Below are 23,190 nucleotides of genomic sequence, written 5' to 3'. Positions count from 1 at the left end.
CTCAAATCTTTTCAAGGAACACTTCTTTGAGCATTTAACTTCTTCCTCGGCTTCCGCCCCACCCTCAGGTCCACTGGAGTTTGAGCTCACGGAAGGGTAGTCAGAGCCAAGCAGCCTGGAGCCGATCCCACCTGGAGAGCCACAGTGGCCATGCAGGCTGTGAGGCCACCAGATGCCCCTGTGCACTTTCAAAAGGCCACATCTGCGCAGCTGGATCTCACCTCATGTAATTGGACGGGTGCGGGGGGTGCGGGGGCGCAGATCCAGGTGCAGCCCCGCCTGAAGCTGTGGGCCGGGCCAGGGCCCGGAGACCCCGGGCACCTTGACCTAACCACGAGACCTGTACCCAGGGGGAGCAGCCCAGCGTTCCGCCTTCCCAAAGGAATCCAGCCCCGTGTGCCCCCAGCCGTGGGAGGCAGCAGGCGGACGGTTCTATGAAGGTCACAGGGGGTGACAAGGAAAAGCTCCTGTTCCTCCTTTACTCCACACGACCGCCACGCACAACACAGCTGACACCAGGTGTGGGGTTTTCCTAACCGAGCAGCTCCCCAATGCCAGCTGGGTAGCTGACAATTCAGTTCACCCTGTCACTTCTAGCTGAGGTTCGCACGGTCCTGCGAGACCACCCCCACTCCAGCGCTTCTGATCCATGGGCTATAAATCAGGATTCCCATGAGCCCCTCCCTTGGTTCAGCCATTCTCTAGCACAGCTCCTGGAGCTCAGGAGAACACACTTACATTTACTGGTTTCCCATGTAATAAAGGGTATGATAGAGAATGCAGGTGAGCAGCTAGATGAAGGGGCTCGTGGGCGAGGTCTGGGAGGGCCCTGGCTCAGGAGCTCCTGTCCCGCGGAGCTGGGACGCCACCCTCCTGGCACGTGTATGTACCACCAGCCCAGCAGCTCTCTGACCCCACAGCGTAGGGATGTCTGGGGCAGCTTCAAGACGTCGACAGACGGATCATTCACCCGTCCCCTCCCCAGAGGACAGCAGGTGGGGCTCAAAGTTCCCAGCTTCTAATCACGTCTGGTCTTTTTTGAGACCCACCCAGAGTCACCTCATTAGAACAGAAGCCACCCCAATCACTCAGGGAATCACAGGGCTCCGGAGCTCTGTGTCAGGAACCAGGGCCAGACATGAATACACGTTTCCCGTTATTTCCCAGCATGTTTCTGTGGGCAGCACCAGCATGGCCATGGGAAGCGGCCGGCTCTGGGCACGGAGTGTGCTGGGCAGATGAAGCCTGTGCTCGGGGACCAAGCAGGCAGGGCGCAGTGGGGAGGCTGCTTCCCTCCCCGCTCGTGGACAAGGGATCTGAACCCCAGACAGACTCCTAGACCCCGGACGACACTTGGTGAGACCCAGGAGCACCCAAGAGGTGCACACCCCACACTGTGGCCGGTATGGGGGCAGGTCTGAAAGGAGGCGGCGTGAGGCACGCGGTTCAAACGTTCACCAGACCCTCGCTACACTGACAGAGGAAGCAGCGGGGACACCCGCTCCACACGAGCCAAGATTAGGGATCTGTAATCATCCTCACAAACGAGACCAGTCGGATGAGGGGAAGACAAACTGGCCGTGAGTGAGAAGTGAGAACCGCCCCCCCCACATGCCCACCTGGCAGCATCATCTCGTGCAAAGCCAGCTCTGGGGCCGCTGGTGACATTGTCGCCACCCCCCCGACCCAGCCTTCCCTGTGGGCAGACCTAAGGGAGATAAAACCAGGGGCTCAGGGCTCCCTCGAAGTTGCCCAACAGAGCAAGAGCCACGTGCCAGGCGAGAGGCCGCTGCTGGGCCAGAAGGCTGTCTATGCAGATGGCCCAACAGTCGGAGCCGATGCCCCAAACAGACACTTAGTTTTTCTTTTGTCTTTTTTTTTTGGTGAGGTAGATTGGCCCTGAGCTAATATCTGTGCCAGTCTTCCTTTATTTTGTATGTGGGACATCTGCCATAGCGTGGCTTGATGAGTGGTGTGTAGGTCTGTGCCTGGGATCCAAACTTGTGAACCCCGGGCCACCAAAGCAGAGCACGCAAACCTAACCACTATGCCACTGGGCCAGCACCTAAATTTTCTTTTTAATTGAGGTGAAATCACACAACGTAAGTGTACCTTTTAAGAGAGATGGATACAGCAGCTTTTAGCACACGTACGATGCACCCCCTCGACCCAGTTTCATGACACTTCCATCCCCTAGAGGAACCCTCCCCACCGAGCTCTCTCCCCATCCCTCCCCTGGCTCTGGCACCCACCACGTGCTCCAGCAGGTTAACTTCTAAAATCCCAAAATAACTAAAAGAACACACAAGACACCTGCTAGTACTAATGGGGTACATCGACATAAAGCAACCACGTCTGCAGGGGTGAGTGCGTGGTTCTGGCACCATCCAGCAGCCGGGAGGTGCTCCCTGCAGGGTCCCAGGTCACCCACCTACACTGGGTTGTGGCCTTGTCGGTACAGCGCCCACAGAGGCCCCATCCACCCTGCATCCTCAATGGGACCCAAACCCATGACCCCATGACAGCCACCTAAACCCACGACCGTCACGCCCCTGGGATGAGAGGGAGACGGCTTCCCACCCTGTCAGGTGCTAACCGGCCGAAACTGGAAGCCCAGAACACCCGGAGCTCAGGATCCGGAGGAAGCCTGGCACGTGAGCACAGGGACAACAGCCCTCCGTGGGTGTAAGGGGAGCTCAGGGGCACAGGACCCAGCCCGACGACAGGGGTGCTCGGTGAGGGGCGCTCGTGAGCAGTGGGGCGACAGCGGGCGAGGAAGATCCACCTGGACTCCGCCTCTGTACTCCAGAGGGAGCCTTGGCATCAGGTGCAGGATGTAGCAGGGGAGCCCGCCGAAGGACCCGAGGACCATTCTCTCGTCTGGGGACGAGAACTCCCTGAGGAGCGTGTGGGCCGAGGCCACGTGGGGGGAGGCCCCCAGCCCAGGAAACTGTGCGCTGACCGGAGCTCAGCCTCCCCCTGCCACGGCCGCCAGCCCTGCGAGGAGACCCACCAGGATGTGGGCCCCTTCTTCACGGTCAGCCTGACTGCGCCTTTGCACGTGGCTCACACGTGTGTGTCTGGCAAACGGCGAGGCCAGGTCAGTTGCTCCAGGCCAGAGCTTGGCCAGGACTCTTCTGGACTCTTCTAGAAGAAGCCACCAACCCCGCAGGCGGACTGCCTCCAACCATGTCACCCAGAGATCACATCCAGCTATGCCCCTAACAGTTCCACTAAAACTGACAGAGCGGGCCACCAGAGCACCCTGCTCAGGGCGCTGTCCACTTACGTTTCCGGGCTGGCCACTGTTGGCCGCGGAGCTGCTGGCGGAGGTGAGGTCTCGGCAGCCCCAGTCGTTGGCCATTCCCAGGCTCTCTGCCAAGAAAGGGGGGCAGCAGGCTTTGAGCGGCTGCTGGCTGGCAGCAGAACTCCATGCACGGAGTGTCAGGCTAAAGGAACCCCAGGAACTAGGGAAAGGGGGCACCCTGGTCTCAGGACAACAATCTTCCCAAGCCACAGGGGACAAGGACAGCAGAACACCGCCATGAGCCGTGCGGAGCAACGCCACCCTTGGGTCTTGAACGATTTGAATACCACAAAATAATGTAAAATTTCAACAGGAATAGCCACTCTCCACATTGAAATAAAAAATAAAGTAAAATCTGAGTTTGCAACTACACTTACAAACACTGGAGCGCAAGCTCAAAGGCCCAGGAACATGGAAGAAAGGCCGAGTCTGTCATGTTTCCATCCCCGAGGTTCCCTTCCGCCTTCGGGAACTTTTTACGGGCCCATCTGGCCACCAAAATGGACATGTGCCAGAGCCTGGCCGCTGCGCCTAGGACCCCAGGTCGCCTGGGGGCAGGGCCGCTCTGGGCCCCACAAGGCCCGGCCCACGGCAGGCGGGAGGACGGGGCAGGCTCCAGGGTGGGCTCCAGGGCAGGAGCCCTGACCCTCCCAGCCCCAGACCCTGAAAGGCAGGTTGGGGCCTCCCAGCTGCCCCCAGGATGCTGAGCTCCCGCCTGCTCCCACCGTCCTCGGAGCCTGCTCCCGCTCCCGAGGACGGGACGTCTGGGAGAGGCTGCGAGTCGCCTGCTCGCATGCATCTACACTGGAGGCCGAGACGGAGCCTGCGGGCATCACGGACTCACTTTCCACGTGTGCAAAGGCACAGAAGGGACCGCGAGGGCAGTAACCAGTTTGGCGCATGTCGTTGCACTTCGTAGATTTGTAGATCTAGGAAATAGAAATAAGATGATAAAATTAAAGAGAGGCCGGATGGGAAATGGGTTTCTGTGGGAAGCCCGGAGCTGGCTGCCATGGCGCAGACACCTAAGCCCCAGATCGTCATGGGGGTCTCCTGAAAAGAGGGATGGGGACGCAGCCCTGTCCCCTGCACGCCTGTGGTCCTGGAATTCCCTCCTCTGCACAGAGCTGGTCAGCCTGGGGGACAAGGTCCCGCCGGCCCTGTCCTTGCAATCGCACACACAGTCAGTGTGTCCACTTGCCGTTTTCTGAAAGATGCACCTGACTCAGGGCCTGGTATACAACAGGCACTTGAGAAATGCCTGTTAGATGACACAGGCGTCCACTCCATGACCAGACCTGATGCCATGTCCTATCCACCCGTGCAGGCCACAGGGCAGCCCTCCAACCCCAGAGCCCCCCACCTGCCCGGGAACTGACCCCTGCCCCCAGCCCCACCCCATCTCCTGCTCTCCAACTTGACCGCTCTGCACCCCCACACCCTCCCCGGCTGCCCCCTCATGGCCCATCCGGTTCAGCCCCCACCCTTAGTTCACAGGGACAAGGGTGCAGGATCAGCGCCTCGCAGCACCACGGTGCACACCCACGGCCCCTGCTCACCCATCCTGACGGGAAGCCCTGGCCCTCCCCAGCCTGGCCCTGGTCCTGGCCCTCCACCCTCCCCGGTCACCGTGCCCTCCTCTCCCACGGTCTCAGGCCCTGAATGGGGCTGGTTTGTGTGCTCATTTTAACAAACGCCGAAGTGTGGTCCAGTCAGCAACCGGACAGCGAAGGGTTAGCTCGGCAGGCCTGGGGTATCACACTCGCACAGTCCAAAGGAAAGACTGGCCTTGACCCGCTCCCAGGAGGTGACCTCTGAGCCCCCGGAATGTCCTGCCTGCCTGGTAAGTGTCTCTGTTTACTGGGCTGTGGGCTGCGCTGGACAGTAACAACGTGATTTACGGGGGCGCCTGGGCCACACAGCGTCGGCTCGACCCCTGGAGGGGCTGGAGACCGAGGTCAGGCATGTCTACACCACCGACCACCAAGCAAAACACTGGACACCAAGGCTTGGTGACCTCCCTGGTTGGCAACACTCTGTGTACTGTCACACACATTGCCACACACAGTCACCAGGAGAAGTGAGTGCTGTCCACACGACTCACGGGGAGCGGAAGGCGGGACCGTGTGGACCTGCCCTCGGCTGGCTTCAACCTGTCTCCTTTCAGCGTTGTGAGCCATAACTGGACACGACAGCTTTTCCGAGTCCTTCCAGTGAGTCACCCGACCCGAGGCTGGTCTTGGGGACCCCCAAGCACAGCAAGCAGGGCTGTGAGGGACAATGACCTGGGGCTGAAGCCCCCACCCGCTCGTACCTCGGGGTGGAACTGCTGCTCCGTGCGGGAATGGCAGTACTGACAGCTGTCCCCACTCTCACACCGCGAGGGCTCGCCCCACTCGTCACCATGCTTCACGCTGGGGCACGGGGTGGACCTGGGGGACAAGGAGGAGTCACCAAGGACACGAGGGGACACATCCTTCCCGCATCCTCGGGTGCTGGTCTGCCCACCGAGGGCTGGAGGCCCAGCCCTTTCCTCGTGATGGCACAAGGGCGTCCTGAGCCCAGGAGCTGTTTGGGAGCTCGCTTTCATTGCCCATAAAATGCACAGCGAGTCTGAGCCAGCCTCCCAGGCTGCCATGAGGGCATCCAGAGAAGAGCTGGCCCAGGGAGCGCTCTCTGCCTCTCATGGGGTTGTTTCAAAATTGAGACTTTGGGTCTCACAATATGAAAATCCCAAGCAAAATCCTTTTCCTTAAATACTCTGGCAGCTTCATTGTAACTTCTTTGGATTTATAGAAAAAATTACCACCAGTAGAAAATAAGACTTTGTGACAATTCTCCATCCCGTCAATATGCAGTAGAGTCACCTGATCTTCTCAAGATGACATCTGGTGACCAAAACTCAGAGAACGTGGTTCTCTGTCCCCCGACTCTGAAGTGACTCAGAGAAGGCACCGTGCCCGTCATCCACAGCCTGCTCCCCATCTGGAGGACGGTGCCCTTGGGCACGCGGGGCAGCACTGGACGAACAGAGCGGCTCTCTGCTCAGAGAAAAGCTGGACACGGGGCTCCGGCCTGAGGAGGCCCAGGGGCCAGGGCCCGGGCTCACCTGTACTGGAACCTCCTGGGGTTCCGCCGTCTGTCCCTGCTGTTGTGGAAGTGCGGACACGCGTAGCCCTGGCGACACAGGCGTGGTGGCTTCGGGCACTGCTCCGTCTTGTAGCTGCCCAGCACGAAGTGCGTGTCTGAAACACAGGGGTCCACACAGGCACATGCACACGTGTGCTCAGAGTACATGCGTGCTCGTGGCAGTACGAGTCACACAGCCAAGAGGAGAAACAACCCAAGTGTCCGTCAACGGATCAACGGCCAAGCACAATGCGGTCCATCCGCACTGTGGGAAGTTATTCAGCCACAAAAAGGAGTGAAGCACGACACGCGCTACAACCTGGACACACCCCGAAAACACGATGCTTAGTGAAGAGGCCAGACACTAAAGACCACAGAGAGGCTGAGCCCACTGACAGGAAATGTCCAGAACAGGCAAGTCCATAGACGGAAGCTGACTGGTGGGTGTCAGGGGCTGGGACGGGAGGCTGGGGAGTGACTGATGATGGGGACGGGGTTTCCTTTTGGGGAACAAAATAGAGTTTCAAACTAGATAAAGGTGAAGGTTGTGCAACACTGTGAATGTACTAAAAACCACTGAAACATACTTATTTTACCCTAACGTAAACAATGGACTTCTGGTGACAACGACACATCAATGTAGGCTCACTGACCGTAACAAACATCTCGCTGTGGTGGGCGGTGTCGTGTATGTGGAGGCATAGGGTGTACAGGAAGTCTGTACTTTCCACTCCAGTGGACCTAAAACTGCTCTAAAAAATAAATCTAGGGGCCAGCCCAGTGGCGCAGCGGTTAAGTGCACACATTCCGCTTCAGTGGCTCGGGGTTCACCGGTTCGGATCCCGGGTGCGGACATGGCACCGCTTGGCACGCCATGCTGTGGTAGGCATCCCACATATAAAGTAGAGGAAGATGGGCATGGATGTTAACTTAGGGCCAGTCTTCCTCAGCAAAAAGAGGAGGACTGGCCATAGTTAGCTCAAGGCTGATCTTTCTCAAAAAAAAAAAAAAGTAAAATAAAATGAAGTCTATTTTTTAAATGGTTAATTTCATGTTATCTGAATTTTACCTCAAAACAAAAACAGACAAAAACCCACCAAGGATCATTTAAAAGCAGTAACCGATGAGAGAAGATTCCTAAAAATCATATCCGTTCTTGGGCTGGTTAATAAGTGACACCTTATTTACCTGCACTGTTTTCAATGACTCTTGCCCAGGGAGCTGACCTCTGTGAGCAACGGAGGGAGAGAGGAGGAGGAGCAGGTGACGCGACACGCGGGATGTTTCCAAGTCGAGATTTAACATTACCGTCCCATTTGTCCACGCCAAATTCAACTTCAAATAATATGTTAATGACAAGAGATGTTAACCACACAGCAGGGCGTGGAGAGAACAGAGGGGTTTGGGGGACAAAAAACTGATTTTAAGAAAATAAAAATTGTGAAACATTTGTTCACAAGGATCAACCAAGAGCCTTGAACAGATAGGAGGTCCCGTGCTAAGTGACACGAAACGCACAGAAATGAGCTACACCATGGTGACCGTGAACACCGAGGCTCAGAGACGTCCTTCAGGAACAGGAAGGGATGGATCAAGTGACTGTGGTCCGTCTTTGCGTGGATTATCATTCAGTGCTAAAGAGAAATGTGCTACCAAACCACGAAAAGACACGCAGGAACCTTGAATGCATATGACTAAGTGAGAGAAGCCAGTCTGCAACGGCCACGTCCCAGATGATTGCAATGACGTGACGGTCTGGGAAAAGGCACAACCATGGAGACAAAAGAGCAGAGCAAAAGGTCAGTGGGTGGGGCCGGCCCCGTGGCCGAGTGGTTGGGTTTGCGGGCTCCGCTTCAGCGGCCCGGGGTTTTGCTGATTTGGATCCTGGGTGCGGACATGGCGCTGCTCGTCAGGCCATGCTAAGGCGGCGTCCCACAGGCCACAACCAGAGGCACTCACAACTAGAAGATATCACTATGTACTGGGGGGCTTTGGGGAGAAGAAGGGAAAAAAAGAAAAGAAAAGAAGACTGGCGACAGATGTTAGCTCAGGCGCCAATCTTTAAAAACAAAAAAGGCCAGTGGGCGCCAGGGGTGGGGGGAAGGCGGTTGAGCAGGCAGGTTTTAGGGCAGTGACACTACTCTGTGTGACACTATAACGGTGGATACATGTACATATTTGTCCAAACCCAAAGAGGCACACACCAGGCATGAGCCCTCATGTCAGCACTGGATGTTATGTGACAACAAAGTATCCAGTTCCTCAATTGTAACAACGTACCATCAACGCAAGATGCTCATGTGGGAAGTAGAGGGCCGTGGGAACTCGCTACTGTTTGTGCAATTGTTAAACTGCCCTAAGAAACATAATCTGGGGCTGGCCCGGTGGCACAGTGGTTAAGTTCGTGTGCTCCGCTTTGGTAGCCCAGGGTTCATAGGCTTGGATCCCGGGTGTGGATCTACACACTGCTCATCAAGCCATGCTGAGGCAGTATTCTATATAGAAAATAGAAGACTGGCACAGATGTTAGCTCAGGGCCAATCTTCCTCACCAAAAAAACAAAAGAAAGAAAAATGAAAATGTGGAAGCCTCAGTCTGGAAGGGCTCTGCTGAAGGAGGTGGTGGAGCTCCATGCCACTGGTTTTATATGGAACACTGGGACCCCAGAAGCCAGAGCTCCTAACTGGGCGCTTCCGACAGGAGTCCAGGGTGCAAGCTCACCCTGCATGACCCGACCAAGCCTTGTGCCCACCCCATTGCCTCCTCCCCGCTCTCCTTCCTCAGACTTGGCCCACCTGATGGCGGCCTGGGGCCCCTCATGCCCTGACCCAGAGCACCAGCTCAGGGAGGTGAGACCGGGCTCATCCGACCAGGGAGGCCCTCGGGTGCAAAGTGACAACCAGGAGCTTCTTGCAGGCCTTTTCCAGAGCGACAACAACCTGGTACAGCCCTGTCCTTGCTCAGGGCTGCAAGCAGGAAGCCACAGGCCCGTGGTTCCTCCTCCGTGGGGAGCCTCTGCCCCGAGCAACGAGCAAAGGCATCGCAACACGAGGACAAGCACGACAGCACAGGCGGGTTCCCGGAAACGCAGACAGGGCCCCCGGCTGTCTCCATACCAGACGTGACCAAAGGCCACCTCCCCAGCGCCACCCCGACTAGGGGCCCAGTCAAGTGTCCCAGCACCGGCTGGGCACGTGCCACCCGTAGCTCGGGGGCCAGGGCGGGGGAACACTGAGCACAGCACCCAGCAGGAGGTGCTGGCGCCGGGAGGGAATCCCGAGTGGCCTGCGCAATCACCACTTTCAGTTTCCCTGGCCCCCGGCCCGCACGGGTGCTCAGCGAGCAGTGGGGAGGTGCCTGCGAGGGGAGCACCCATCGCTGGAGACACTGCAGTCCTAAAGCATCATGTCCGCACGTGAGTGCCCGCCAAGCGGGTCAGGGAGATGCATGGTGACTGACGGGGTTTCCTAAAACCTCGCTGCCCTCGGGAAATACCCGGACAGGCTCGTCCACAGAGACAGACACAGACTGGTGGCCCCAGCGGTCAGGGAGGGGGACAGGAGAGACTGACGATGGAGATGGGTTTCCATCCAGGGTGATGGAATGTTCCGGAACTAGACAGAGGTGGTGGTTGCGCAACACTGTCAATGTCCTAAATGCCACTGAATTATATTCACTTTAAAGTGGTTAAAATGGTAAATTTACATTATGTGTACTTTACCACAATAAAAAAAAAACCACTGCCCACAGCCATTATCTGTGGAGGCTGCCAGGGACTCGGGTCCCACAGCCCTGAGGGACACGGCCAGGAACTCCTGTTTCTGACAAACCCCAGGGACCCAGATGCTGGTGATCTTCAGGCCACACGGAGACCCAGAGGGTAGGGACAAGGCGGAACCACAGGCGTCCTCCGGGAGCAGGGCGCAGTGACCATCGGCCTGGCTCTGGGACCGGGTGCAGGAAGGAGCCGTGCCAGCCATGCAAGCCCCACCCCAGGGAAGCTGCCGGCACAGGGGTCCACAGCAGCTGGGAGTCGGGGGGCGCAGAGGTGGGGTTCAGAGCCCCCTCGGCTACCCGCTACCTGAGGACCGAGGGCGAAGTACTCGGCTCAATGAGCCTCAGTTTCCCCATCTGACCTGGAAACGAGGGCTATGAGGTCCACCGTGCAGGTCACTTTACAGACAGAGCGAGGGCTGCCCCCTGCCCACCCTCCGCGGCGGCCGCAGGGTTACCTTGCCATCGGGGGTCCTCGCCCAGGATCTTCTCGATCATGGCCTGGCTGGCCAAGACCCCAGGCTGCAGATCCGGGACACCGTCCCCAGCGCCGAGCTGGCCGTTCTGCAGGGCCTCCTGGGCCTGCAGCTCCCTGCAACCAAACAGCATATCAGTCACAGTTTGGGGGCGCGGCCAAAGCCCTTCCAGAAGGTGATGGAATCACCTGCTCCTGTGACTTTATGGAACCGCCTACTTGTCACTAGAGACGCTGGCTGCCCGGGGGGTTGGGAGGGGGTCCCGCGGGCCTCGGGTGCACCCCTGTACTGGAACAGGTCTTGACCCAAATCCCAACACTCAGAGCTGGCTGTGTTCAGTTCCTCTCCCAGAGGGTGTCAGGGGCCTCACTGGCTGTTCCCTGGGAGCTCCCAAGGCCTTGCAGGTCACAAGGAAGGAAACGTGTCACTTTCTCACTGGAAATAAAGCCAAGGCCCAGAAAAGGAGCTGCTTTGGCACTCGGCTCCTGCAACACTGGGAAGGTGAGCCAGTTCTCTGCCGCCCACTCACCTGATGTCACACACGGGTGGCCGAAGGTCCAGGGGACCGTGTGCGAAGGCACAGTGCGGCCCGTTTTTCACGCAGTGGCCCCGGGCGTCCGTCTCGTGGATGCACGTGCCCGTCTTATAGTAGCGCAGGTGGTACTTGCGTTCCGTGTCCCCAGTTGTCCGGTGCAGGTACGGACACCTGGAAAGCAGAGGGGGGGACACGCCATCTGGGCCTTACGGTTTGGGGATCACCCTCAGCATCAACCTACTCCACTTCTCTTAATTTTTTTTTTAACAAAGCTTCGCAAGTCCCACATGTCCCACTTTACCTTTAAGTATGCTTTTTTTTTTGGTGAGGAAGATTGGCCCTGAGCTAACATCTGTTGCCAATCTTTCTTTTTTCCCCCCACATCCCCAGTACAAGGTTCTATCTCCTAGTTGTAGGTCATTCTAGCTCCTCTATGCGGGACGCCGCCACAGCACGGCTGATGAGGGTGTGTAGGTCAGTTCCCAGGATCTGAACCTGCGAACCCCAGGCTGCCAAAGCAGAGTGCGCAAGCTTAACCACTCGGCCACGGGGCTGGCCCCACGCTCTGCTTCTCATTAGCACCCAGTCAGCAGCTGGTTCTATCTTCCTTCAGCCAAATACCTGCTCTAATGGAAGGATTTGCAACACTGGGCAGAGCACCCGGCCCTGAACTTGGGGCCCTCCCCTAAGGTGCTCAGACCCCTGCAAACCCCTCCATGAAACAAGATAAAAACAGAACACCGAGTTTCCATGAAAATCATCCTGCATAATTTTTTTAATAAAGTCTGGAAAAGTAAAGTTCACCCCCTGGACACAGCCAGTTCATTCATTTTCCCTGACGAGCGCCATCGGATAAAGGGTGGGCGCCTCTCCCATCCCGAGTCCGAGTGCTTTCGGGGACCCCTCAAGGGAAGGAGGGAAGAGCCTGGGGGGAAACACAGGGGCCTGGATATGGCTGGAGGAGGACACTGGGGGAGACTGGCCAGAGGGTAGGAGGCACGAAGGGGACAGTGTCACATGGGCCATGCGCAGCCCCAGAGCCAGAAGTCCAAGGGAGAGCCACGTACGGCTCACCGAGCAGAGACGGGGCTCATGCTGCAGGCAGCTGGCAGCTGCAGGGGTGGTTTAGAAGGTTCTGGCACATGTGGAGCGCAGGGAATGAGCTTGCCTTGAGGGTGGTCCCTCCAGACAAGAGCCACAAACACAGGAGGACTCTGAGGCGGCAATGTCCCCTTGAGCAGCCCGAGAGGCAAGGCAGGGGCCCAGGACAGCATGTCCCCAAATCTAAGGACATGGCCCCTCACCTGCAGCCACAGCCAGGAGAACCGTGTGGGGCCTGGAAAGGCCTGCTGCTGCCTCACTGTCCAGCAGGCTGTGGACATGGGCACGGGGAGCACTAGTGGGGACGGCGCCCCACAAAGACCACAGCTGGGTGGTGTGCTGCAACCAGCAAGACCCAAAAGTAAAAGAAAAGCGCCTTAGCCATCATCCACTCTGAACCCCTATCTTGTAAGACGAGGAGATGGAGGCTCTGCGTTCAGACAGCTCACCCCAGACCTCACTGGGCACCTGGGCTGTGTGGGCAAGAGGGGCAGACAGAGAGGACACCGTGCCCTGGCGAGTCCCCAGGTTCCCAGAGCCAGCCAAGCTAAAGTCACTTTAGAAGCCCACTGTGGGACCCAGCAGCTCCACCCCCAGACGCGCACCCAGAGAGCTGGAAGCAGGGTCTCAAAGAGGTATCTGTCACCTCGTGGTCGTAGCAGCATGATTCACAATCGTTCTAACTGGGAACAACCCAAACGTCCATCAACAGACAATGGATAAGCACAATGTGGTCCATCCAGACAGTGGAATATCATTCAACCATAAAAAAGGAATGAAGCACGGACATGCCACAACATGGAAGAACCCTTGAAAACATCATGCTAAGAAGCCAGACACAAAAGGACAAATATTGCATATTCCATTTCTATGAGGTCCCTAAAGTCATCAAATTCACACAGACAGTGGGGCAGAGGTTATTAGGGGCTGTGGGAGGGGAGAATGGGGAGTGACTCTGTAATGGGACAGGGTGTCTGTCTGGAGTGACGGAAAGAATCTGGAAAAAGATAGTGTTGACAGTTGTCCAACATCATGAATGTAATTAATGTTACTGAACTGCACACTTAAAAATGGTTAAAATGGGAAATTTTATGTTATATGTATTGCCCCACCATTTTTTTTAAAGCCCACTGGAGACAGATAGATAGAGAAGAGACAGGAGAGAGGGATCTTTTATATATTTGTCTCGAAATATAATATACCCACAGAGAAGCACATAGGTCAGACCTACACCTCACGTGGCATTTTCACAAACCGACACACCTGAGTAACAGAACCCGGATCAAGAGGACAGAACACAAGCAGCACCCGGGACCACTCAAGACATGCAGCAGGCCGGTGGCAGGCTCTCGTAAGTGGCAGAAACTGGAAATCAGGCCAGTGTCCACCCAGCGTCAATTCCTTCCAGAACAGTCACGGCAAACTCTCCCAGCGGAATACCAGCAGTGGTTGGCAAGCACTCCAGATCCGTGAGAAAAAGGAAAAGCGGAAAATGGAGAGAGGAGGTTACAAGACAACTTGGTCCTCAGTTTGTGACAATAGGAAAAGGTACAGAATCATTACTATATCACTCGATATATAAAAGTGGAAAAGGAAACTCCGCATGCGCACAGCGCTCTACGCGCCCGCACGGAAGACAACCCGGGCGTAAGCTGCTGCTTCGTGTCCCGATGAGGAGCTCCGGGAAGCGTTTTGGGAGGTGAAAGGGAAACAGTGAGCATCCACTTTCGCTATTTCCTACAGTGAGCACGGACGCGCCCTTGGGTCAATCCCCACCACAGAGTGACCGTTCACTCCGTCAGATTCAGGGTGCCCACGGGGTTGAGGCTGGTGTGGAGGACCCTCTGCCACTCAGAGAACCTTCTAGAACACAGGACCCTCCTCCACTTCTCACATGAACATACAGATCAATGTCACTAATAAACAAAGAATTTGTAGAAACAGACTGGGAACTCGCAGAACAATGGGCCAGAGAAAGGAACGGAGAATTTACAGAACAGAAAATGCAAACGGCTCCTGGCCACCAAGAGGCGCTCATCTGACTGTGATGATGAAAGAAACATACTGGAAAGTCGCCTCCCCCCACCTCCCAGCAGGAGAGGCAGACAGTGCGGGTGGGCGGCAGGAACCCCCAGTGTTGCCACCTCTTTGGAGGGAAATGTGGCAATAAGTAACAAAACCACAGAGACACTTACCCTCTGACCTCACGATCCCCCTTCTAGGGTCCTGCCCCAAAGACAGAACGGCCAGAAGAGCAAACAGACGTGAGCACAACGCAGCTACCGCAAGACGTCTGTAATCGGCGAGGCTGGAGACGACCCAAGCTGTGGACAGATGTCAAGGGAGCTCGGTGCCGCTCTGGGAATAAGAGGGTCTGTGTGGACTACTGAGCGGGAGCCAAGATGTATTGTCGGGGCAAAAACACCAAGAAAAGGGAGAGCCACATGCTGTTGATAATGGAATGTGGGGCCAAGAATACATATACATGGGCTCATATAAAAAATTATGGAGGGAGGGAGCTATGGTTTAATGGGGACAAAATTTCAGTTTGGGGAAGATGGAAAAGTTCTGGAGAACGATGGTGGTTGTGGCCGGACAACAATGTGAATGTGCTTAACGCAGCTGAGCGGTGCCCCTAAAAAGGCTAAGATGGTAAATTTTGTGTTTTGTACATTTTGCAACAATAAAAAGTAAAATAATTTAAGCTAATAGGAAAGCCGCCACTTTACAAAGACAGTTCCAATCTTCAGAAATACTTAGGCTTCTACTCTAAGTCGCATCTAAGGATCCCACCGTCTGGGGAGAGCGGCCCAGCGCACCAGAGCCGAGGGTTTTCTACAGAACCCATTCACACAGCTGCAGCGGGGCAGGAAGACAGCCGAGCATCGCTGACATGCAGAGGGGGGACACGGGTGTCCCTGTGCTGACACACTGTGGAGCACGGCCGGAGTCGTGCACATTCTGAGCTCCAGGGAAGTTAAGATTCTCCTAATGTTCCATCTCGATGTTCGCTCGCTCTGTAACGGTCCCTCAGGTTCCCTCCGAGCATCACTTTATTTCCTCTCCAGCACTATCGCCACAGCAACCAAGCCTGGCCACGGCCCCCTTGCCCGGCAGAGCACCAAACAGGCACTGTCATTTCACTCAGAGCATGTCACCTCTGCCTACGACACGACATAAAAGCACGAGCTGACCTTAAGATACTAGAAAAGGTTTTTGGGTTTTTTTAATTTATTTTTTTTAAGATCTTATTTTTTTCCTTTTTCTCCCTAAAGCCCCCCCAGTACACAGTTGTATATTCTTCATTGTGGGTCCTTCTATTTGTGGCATGTGGGACGCTGCCTCAGCGCGGCCTGATGAGCAGTGCCATGTCCTTGCCCAGGACTCGAACCAACGAAACTCTGGGCCGCCTGCAGCAGAGCGAGCGAACTTAACCACTCGGCCACAGGGCCAGCCCCGTAGAGAACGTTTAATGAAAAGAAAACAGCTTCCCGTCAGGACATGTAAGAGCCGAAGGGAGAACCTCAGAGAAGACTGTGGCAACTCCAGGACCCGCCTCAGGGAGGGGAGGAGGCTGGGGAGACCCCAGGGGTCAGCCCAACACCGCAAGCGGGAGTTCACTAATCTGTCCCCAGGGCCACCGTGCAGCTGACTAGTCAAGCCACTGTCAGCCCTGCCGCACCAGTGACGTGACCCGGGGTGACACAGTTCCGCAGCTTGCCAAATTCAGGGTGATACCCGTGGTTCTCAAACCCATCCACAACAAGTAGTGACCTGAACAGTGTAACTGAAACAGGGCTCCATCAGTGGCATGGCCGGACACAGCTCCACGATGCTCTGGAACCACTGAACCGGAATGGGAGGAACAGAGAGGAATACACCAGGGGCTCCAGACTGCCACCTAAGTGCCCAGGAGAGCCTGAAAGTGTCCCCTGTGCTCTGGCCACTCTTGCCTGAAACAAAGGGGGGCCCAGTAGACCCAGATCCACTGTGCGTTAACGTGGTCTGGGAGCCCGGGCTGGGCACAGCGCTCATGCCGGAGCATGCATCAGAAGCACCTGCAGGCCTGCTAAGGCCAGACCGTCGGGTCCCACAGGCCAGGTGGACCCTTGGGCGTGCACCACGGGCAAGCTCCCAGGTGCCGCCAATGCTGTGGGTTTGGGGCCAGGGTGGGAGAAACGCTGGGCTTAGAGGGCACCCCCGCACCCCTGGTACAACATGACTCCCTCCCCGTCCTCAAGGAGCTCAGGCACAGGCGGGAGACCAGAATACAATACAGAAATGACTGGGGCAAAATGAAACAGAATCGAGCAACCCACTGCGGTACAGAAAATGAGTGACAGCAGAAAGACAGGAAAAGGGAAGACCCGTGCGCCACAGACAACTAGGGGGGCACGGCAGAGGTCAGGAGGGTAGGGAGGTGGGGATGGTGAAAAGGTGGGGCTGGTGGGAGATGCTCAAGTGTCATCTCACATCTGTCCCCTCCTCTGGGACACTGGGGGTGGGGAGTGCCAGCTAGCCCCATGTTGACCACGCTATCTGTTCAGCATTGTGCCCCCCAGCCTCTGGCTTCCCTGGACTCCCGAGCCAGGACAGTGACCCCTCACTAGTCCCTAACATGGACCATCAGCTCCAGCAACGAGTCCACTTCCTTCCTCTGCACCCACAGAGCTGCCACCCTCTCCCAAGGACCCTGTGCTGCCCCTGCAGAGGGCACCAGAGCTCCTGTGCCAGGCGCTGCCTCCGGGTCCCCTGCCCTTCACTCAAAGCACGATGGACAGATGGATGGAAGTGCTGCAATCACTCAGGGATTTCAACGTTTCCCCACAGAGCTCTTACACACCCAGCTCAGTCACCTCACCATAATTCCCTTAAGCCGGCTAATTTGTAACCAAAATGCATGTGTCGTCTTTTGCCCTGTAAGCAGCCCCCGCCTCTTAAACATTCTGCTCTAGCGCTCCAGACCTGCCCTTAGCTTTCACCTCTCCCCAAAAACCCCAGCAGAGGTCACTCACAAGATCAGTTCAAACAGCAAGTTTATAACCACCTTGAAGTGAATGGAATTTCACCTAAGCCTTAGGTCCTAAGACACTGGAGTTTTTAAAGTTAAACATTGCAAGAGCATCTTTCAAGAGAAAGATCAGACGAAGCACCAATATGACACAGCGGGCACACCGAGCCTCGAGCACATGCAAGTGTCTCTAAGTCAACAGGCTCCCAGACTCAAGAGGGAAAGCCAATTGAGTCACATGTCATGGGCCTCCCGGATGAGGGGCCTGTGCCCCCAGAGGCCCCAAGTGCAGTGAGGAGGGAGGGACCCGTGGGGAGAAGGGCCAGGCCCACCGAATGAAACCAGGCAGGGAGCCCTACAACGGTTAAGGCTGATCTCTAGGCCAACCTGGAGAGTTACCCCACGGTAATGGGGCGGGAGCATTTCTCCCTCAAAACAAGAAAATCTCTATCTGTGGGGTCTGGAGGGCCACCCCGCCGACAGCCTGTCTACTGCAGGAGGGTTAACAGAGGAAAGAGGGCGTTTACTTTCTCCAGAGTATAGTTGGGGACTGCTCCAACTGTTTTCCAGTAAAAATGTTCCCCTGGAGGGGCCCCTCGGACCCCCGGGATGGCCTTTTCTTTCTGTACGTCAGAACCGACGTCTGTGAAGGCGCCTGACCGTCGCTGAGAGCCGCGCACGCGCAGTCTCCTGCAGCCAGAGGCGCCCATCGCGCCCGGGCTCCACGTGCGAAGACCCGGGCCGGCCCGGACGGTCCACGGTCCCGCGGGGAGCAGGACAGCTGGGGGCCTGGGGCCGTCCACACCCGAGGCCTCTCAGAGCATCCTCCGGGATGTGGCTGGACCCCGAAACCTCCGGAAGAGAGTCGCTCTCCTCGAAGCCCCAGCCGAAGAAGTACCTGAGGTGGATCCACACAGGTGGGAACACCGACCCGGTGGAGCTGGGCCCGACCCCGGGGTCGAGGCGGCGTCCGGCACCGCCAACTCTCTCTGCGCGGATTACCGAGTGCGCACACCGAGCGGCCGCAGCCGCAGCCGCCGGAGGCCAGTTCCCACGGGGGCGGGGCGGGCGCACGTGACCCGGACGGCCAATCGCGGGCCGCGCCGGGGAGGGGGCGTGTCCGCCAGAACAAAGGGCACGGGGAGACCCAGGACCGCGGGATGGGAGCGCAGAGGCGGCCTCCTCCCCAAAGGGTGCCCGCCCGCCGAGGAAGGAGGGTGACAACGTGGGAGGAGGCCACGGAAGGCAGGGTGACAGAGACGGGGAGAGTGACTGCCCAACAAGGTGTGACATTGGTGGGGGGGCATGACAGCAGAGGAAGAGACTGACCGCCTGCCAATGAAAGGGGGTGACAGTGGGGGAGGGGGCCACGGAAGGCAGGGTGACAGAGCGGGGGGGAGGGTGACCGCCAGATGAGGAAAAGGGTTGACAGCGGGAGTGCATGTGGAGAGGGGGAGATGACAGTGGGGGGCTACGCAAAGGTGACAGCAGGAGTGCCCACAGGAGGAGAATGACAGCAGGGGCGGGGGATGACTGCCTGCCAAGGAAAAGGGGTGACAGTGAGAGTGTGGCATCAGGGGAGGGGGCCATGAGAAGAGAGACCTCCTGGGGTCCCCATCCCCTCCGGCCCTACCACTCAGCCCCACAGGGCCCCCAGCCAGCACCAAGGACAACGCTGGATGCTTGCATCACCTGACATTGGCTGAAGGGTCTTAGCTCTTTCACACATATTCATATTTTAAAATAATAGGCCAGTAGTACATATGCCCAAAATAGAAATTTCAAGAATAAATGAACTAAAATAAAAGGAAGGCCCTGTCCTTGCTCTCTCTGAAAGGTAGTGCCTATTTACGAATTCCACGGCCACCCTGTGTGAACCAGACTCTGTGATTCAACAGGACGAACTCAAGGCCATTCCATTTGTGGGTGATGAGAAAGTCCCTCTGCCATGGAATGAGCAGTAATTACTAAGGAGAGGTTCCCAGGGGAGATGTCTAGCCTGTGAAACACTTCCTAAAGGGCTGAAGCAAGTCATCTCATGCGCTCATTGAAAGTTAGATACAAAGTCTTTAACAAGACACATGGGACTTCCTTACTAGGTATGGATGTACACAGGATGCATTCAAAACAGAAAATGTCAAAGAAGAATCCTAATCCTCCCACTCATCCTGTTTTCCAATGATAACCTGGATGCCATTTAGACTACGTTAATATTTTTATAATAAATAGTTGCGCTTTTTTTTTTTTTTTTTTTGGTGAGGAAGATTAGCCCTGAGCTAACATCTATGCCAATATTCTTCTAATTTGTATGCGGGATGCCTCCACAGCACGGCTGATGAGTGGAGTAGGTCTGTGCCCAGGATACGAACCTGTGAACCCTGGCTGCCAAAGCAGAGAGTGTGGAACTTTAACCACTCAGCCATAGGGCTGGCCCTAATAATTGCATATTTCTTTATTTTTAGGTTGGCACCTGAGCTAACAACTGTTGCCAATCTTCTTTTTTTTTTCTCTGCTTTTTTGTCCCCAAATCCCCCCAGTACATAGTTGTATATTTTAGTTGTGGGTCCTTCTAGTTGTGGCATGTGGGACACCACCTCAGCGTGGCCTGACAAGCGGTGCCATGTCCACACCCAGGATCTGAACTGACGAGACCCTGGGCCGCCAAAGTGGAGCACGTGAACTGAACCACTTGGCCATGGGGCCAGCCCCTGCATATTTCTAATCACTATTTGAACCCAGCTTAAAATGACCACATACAGATAGGTGTTCACGGCAGCACCTTTCATCCCACAAGAACTGGACACCACCCTGATGCCCAACAATGGGGCCAAATCAACACCAGGACATCCAGATTCTGGAACCCGAAACAGCTGTTAAAACATGTTTTTCATGCATTAAAAGCATCGCCAGTGAATGTTGCCATTTGGTCCCCCATACTGGACACTGGGACAGGGTCAGACACACCGGTGCCTGGATCCCCGAACCAGGGTCAAGCAGCAGTGGCCCCCCTGGCCAACTCAGGGACCCAAGGTTGAGAGAGATGACTGAAGTGGCCAAGGGAAACAGGGGAACTGATGCCAGGCCTCACCTAGACAAAAACATCTCTTCTGAAGACCCATTTTCAGAAAATATCAGCTCAAGAAGCAACTAAATAATGCACTTTTAAAACTTCACAAAAATATAACACCATCTTACCAAAAGTGGAGCTGGATACATTATTCAACAGGCATCAAGCTGCCTTACCAACAACACTTTAACTTTCTGGTGTTCAGCTAAAAACCTTTCAGTAAGTGTATGAAGTTTACAAGATCACCATAGATTAAAAGTGTACTCCCTGGCCTAAGCGTTTTTGTAAAATGAAGGGGAACAGACCCACACTGGCCTCCATGTGGGGCAGCGTGAAAGCTATCTTCAAAAGGGAGCACACCTGGAGAATCACCTCCCTCCAGAGCATCAGGGAATGGGGGCTTGAGGACCTCCCACAAATCAGGCCCAGATACGGACAGAAACTGAACAAGCAGCTCTTTTTAGAGGGCCCCAGGGCACAGTGATGCCGCGCCACCTCCAGGCAGAAAAGGATGGGCCCCCCTCCCTCCTCTAACAGCCCACAGGAAAAAAGCAAAGCCCAGATCTACCAATTTCTGCCCAGTACATGAAGATACAGTCCAACCGTACTTTCCCTGTTTTCCCATTCTACATCTTTCAAAAGAAAGACATCTGTTCATAACACGGTTAGAAAACTTGTAAAAAAAAAAAAAAGGCAACCAAAACAAAATCTTAATTTCTTAAACTTTAAAAGTGCTACCTAAATGACACTCTGCGAATAAAATAACTTTCCTATCAATTTAATCAAACATGTAAACAGCAAGGAAGGAAACATTCCAGATAGACTTGCATAGTGTAAGCAAACCTTCTAACAAGCCGACCACAAAATGGTCCCTAGCCTGAAAGCCATACCTCAAAAAGGCTGGTTCTAATGCAAGAAATTTGGAGAACTGTGCTGCAATCACAAGTGGGAAGTGCAGCAAAACCGATTTGAACTATGCAAGGGTTATCCTTGAAACACATATATTCTTTTCCGCACTGGCCTAAAAACAAGGAAATGTCCCGTCCCGTCTCCCCCCTCCACCCCCCCCCCCACCCCGCCCCCTTACTGGTCACAGAAAAACTTCAGAGTAAAGATACACCCCCTTCATGTGCCAACTGTTCAAAAGAACCAGGGCTCTGCCGCCTGCCGGTCAGCCAGGTGCAGGAGGGCGGCAGGCAACGCCCCGCGAGGCCGGCGCTGCCCCCCACACTTACTCGTCGCCGTCGGGGCACTCGCCGCTGGACTCGTCGTACTTGGAGCAGTACACGTCCGGGCTGTAGTTGAACGTGCCGTCGCGCCTGCGGAGCGGTCTGCGCCGACGCTGATTTAGGAAATGCCAATGGAAACAGGTGAATGGCCTGTGCTGGGTGCACTTGTGCTGCACAAACAGGGCGCACTGCTCTGTCCTAAACTCCTTTAGATACCTAAAAAGACAAACAGCGTTGCGGATCGCTTCCGCTGCCACCGCCGCCGGCGGGCGGCCCTGGGAACTCGTGGGCGGGGACCCGACCCCGCGGGCCCGGGGCGCCCCGACCCCAGGTGCGACCCCCCCCCACTCCGAGTCCAGATAGCCACAGACCGCGTTCCCCTCCCCACCTTCAGCCTGGGCGCATTCCTCGGATCCCAAGCATGGTTCACCCATCCCTGGCACGGCCCCCGACCCCAGCAGCAGCCCCTCATCCTGGACCCCAGGCACGGTCCCCGACCCCAGGCACAGCCCCCATCCGGGACCCCAGGCGTGACCCCTCACTCCCAGTCCAGACGGCAGACCCTCATCCTCCAGCCCAGGCGCGTTCTTCGGATCCCAGGCACGGCCCCCGACCCCAAGAGCCACCCCCAGAGCGCACACGCGGCCCCCCACCCCAGGCGCAGCACCCCAATCCCCGACCCCAGGCGCGACTTCTCATTCCGACTCCAGACGGCCCAAGACGCCCCCCTTCCCAGCCCAAGCGCGTTTCCCCGACCCCAGATGCGATCCCTCAGACCCCATGCGCAGCTCACCCATCCCGACCACAGACGCGATCTCTGACTTCAGGTGCGACCCCGCGACCCCGGGCGCGCCCCAGCCCCCAAGCCCAGGTGCCATCCCCGACCCCAGGCGGAGGCAGCCCAAGTCCAGATGGCCGCCCTCCCCCGGCGCCCAGGCGCGGAAACCCCATCCTCAACCCTAGGCGCATTCTCCGCGGCGCCCGACCCCAGGCGCTGTTCCCCGACCCCCAAGCAGAGGCGCGTGGCCCCCCGACCCCCGGCGCGTTCCCCAGCCCCCAAACCCAGGTGCCACCCCAAGACTCTGGGCGCCGCCTCCCGACCTCAGGCGGCGGCAGCCGGAGTCGGATGGTGGTCCACCCGCCCAGAGACCAGGCGCGGCGCCGGGCAGGGGGCGGCCGCGGCGGGGGCGGGGGCAGCGCGGGGCCCCAGGCCGCACCCGGCGGCGGCACCCAGGCCCAGGGGCGCAGGGGCGCAGGGGCGCGGGCGCGCGGGCCGGGGGCGCGCGGGGCCGCCCTCCGCTCCGCTCCCGCCCCCGCCGCGGCCGCCCCGGCACTGACCTGTAGTGGGTCGGCTTCTCCGTCTGCGGGGGGGACCCGCTCAGCGCCGCCGCCGCGGCTTTCGAAACCGACGGCATTTTCAGTCAAAACAATGCAGCGCGCATGCGCCGCGCGGGCCCGCCCCCGCCCCTCCGGATCTCCCCCGCGCCGAGCCCACCCGCGCCCCCCGGCCGGCCGGCCACGCCCACCCGCCACGCCCAGGCCACACCCCCAGCGGGCGCCT

General features: G+C 57.0%; 1 protein-coding gene across 6 annotated transcripts in view; it reads right to left on the bottom strand.

Moving 5' to 3' along the window:
• Positions 1-23,121, bottom strand: part of UNKL (unk like zinc finger) — a 46,438-nt gene extending 23,317 nt beyond the window's left edge. For 2 of the 6 annotated variants that reach the window (XM_044747683.2, XM_070485267.1), the window contains exons 1-8: positions 22,968-23,121; positions 21,636-21,845; positions 11,216-11,392; positions 10,669-10,802; positions 6,417-6,552; positions 5,622-5,739; positions 4,152-4,236; positions 3,290-3,375 (exon numbers count right to left, since the gene is read on the bottom strand). In XM_044747683.2, the coding sequence (XP_044603618.1) occupies positions 3,290-3,375; positions 4,152-4,236; positions 5,622-5,739; positions 6,417-6,552; positions 10,669-10,802; positions 11,216-11,392; positions 21,636-21,845; positions 22,968-23,044 (1,023 nt within the window). In that variant the 5' untranslated portion in view covers positions 23,045-23,121. Of the gene's footprint in view, positions 1-3,289; positions 3,376-4,151; positions 4,237-5,621; positions 5,740-6,416; positions 6,553-10,668; positions 10,803-11,215; positions 11,393-18,231; positions 18,642-21,635; positions 21,846-22,967 lie in introns of those variants that run through there. The other 4 variants (XM_044747684.2, XM_044747682.2, XM_070485273.1 and 1 more) reach the window with 4 other exon arrangements.
• Positions 23,122-23,190: the final 69 nt, after the last annotated feature.

Source organism: Equus asinus, chromosome 14 (assembly GCF_041296235.1).
Source record: "Equus asinus isolate D_3611 breed Donkey chromosome 14, EquAss-T2T_v2, whole genome shotgun sequence".
NCBI classification, from domain to species: Eukaryota; Metazoa; Chordata; class Mammalia; order Perissodactyla; family Equidae; genus Equus; species Equus asinus.
Note: the sequence above shows the minus strand (reverse complement) of the source record. Positions and strands in the feature narration are given on the sequence as shown.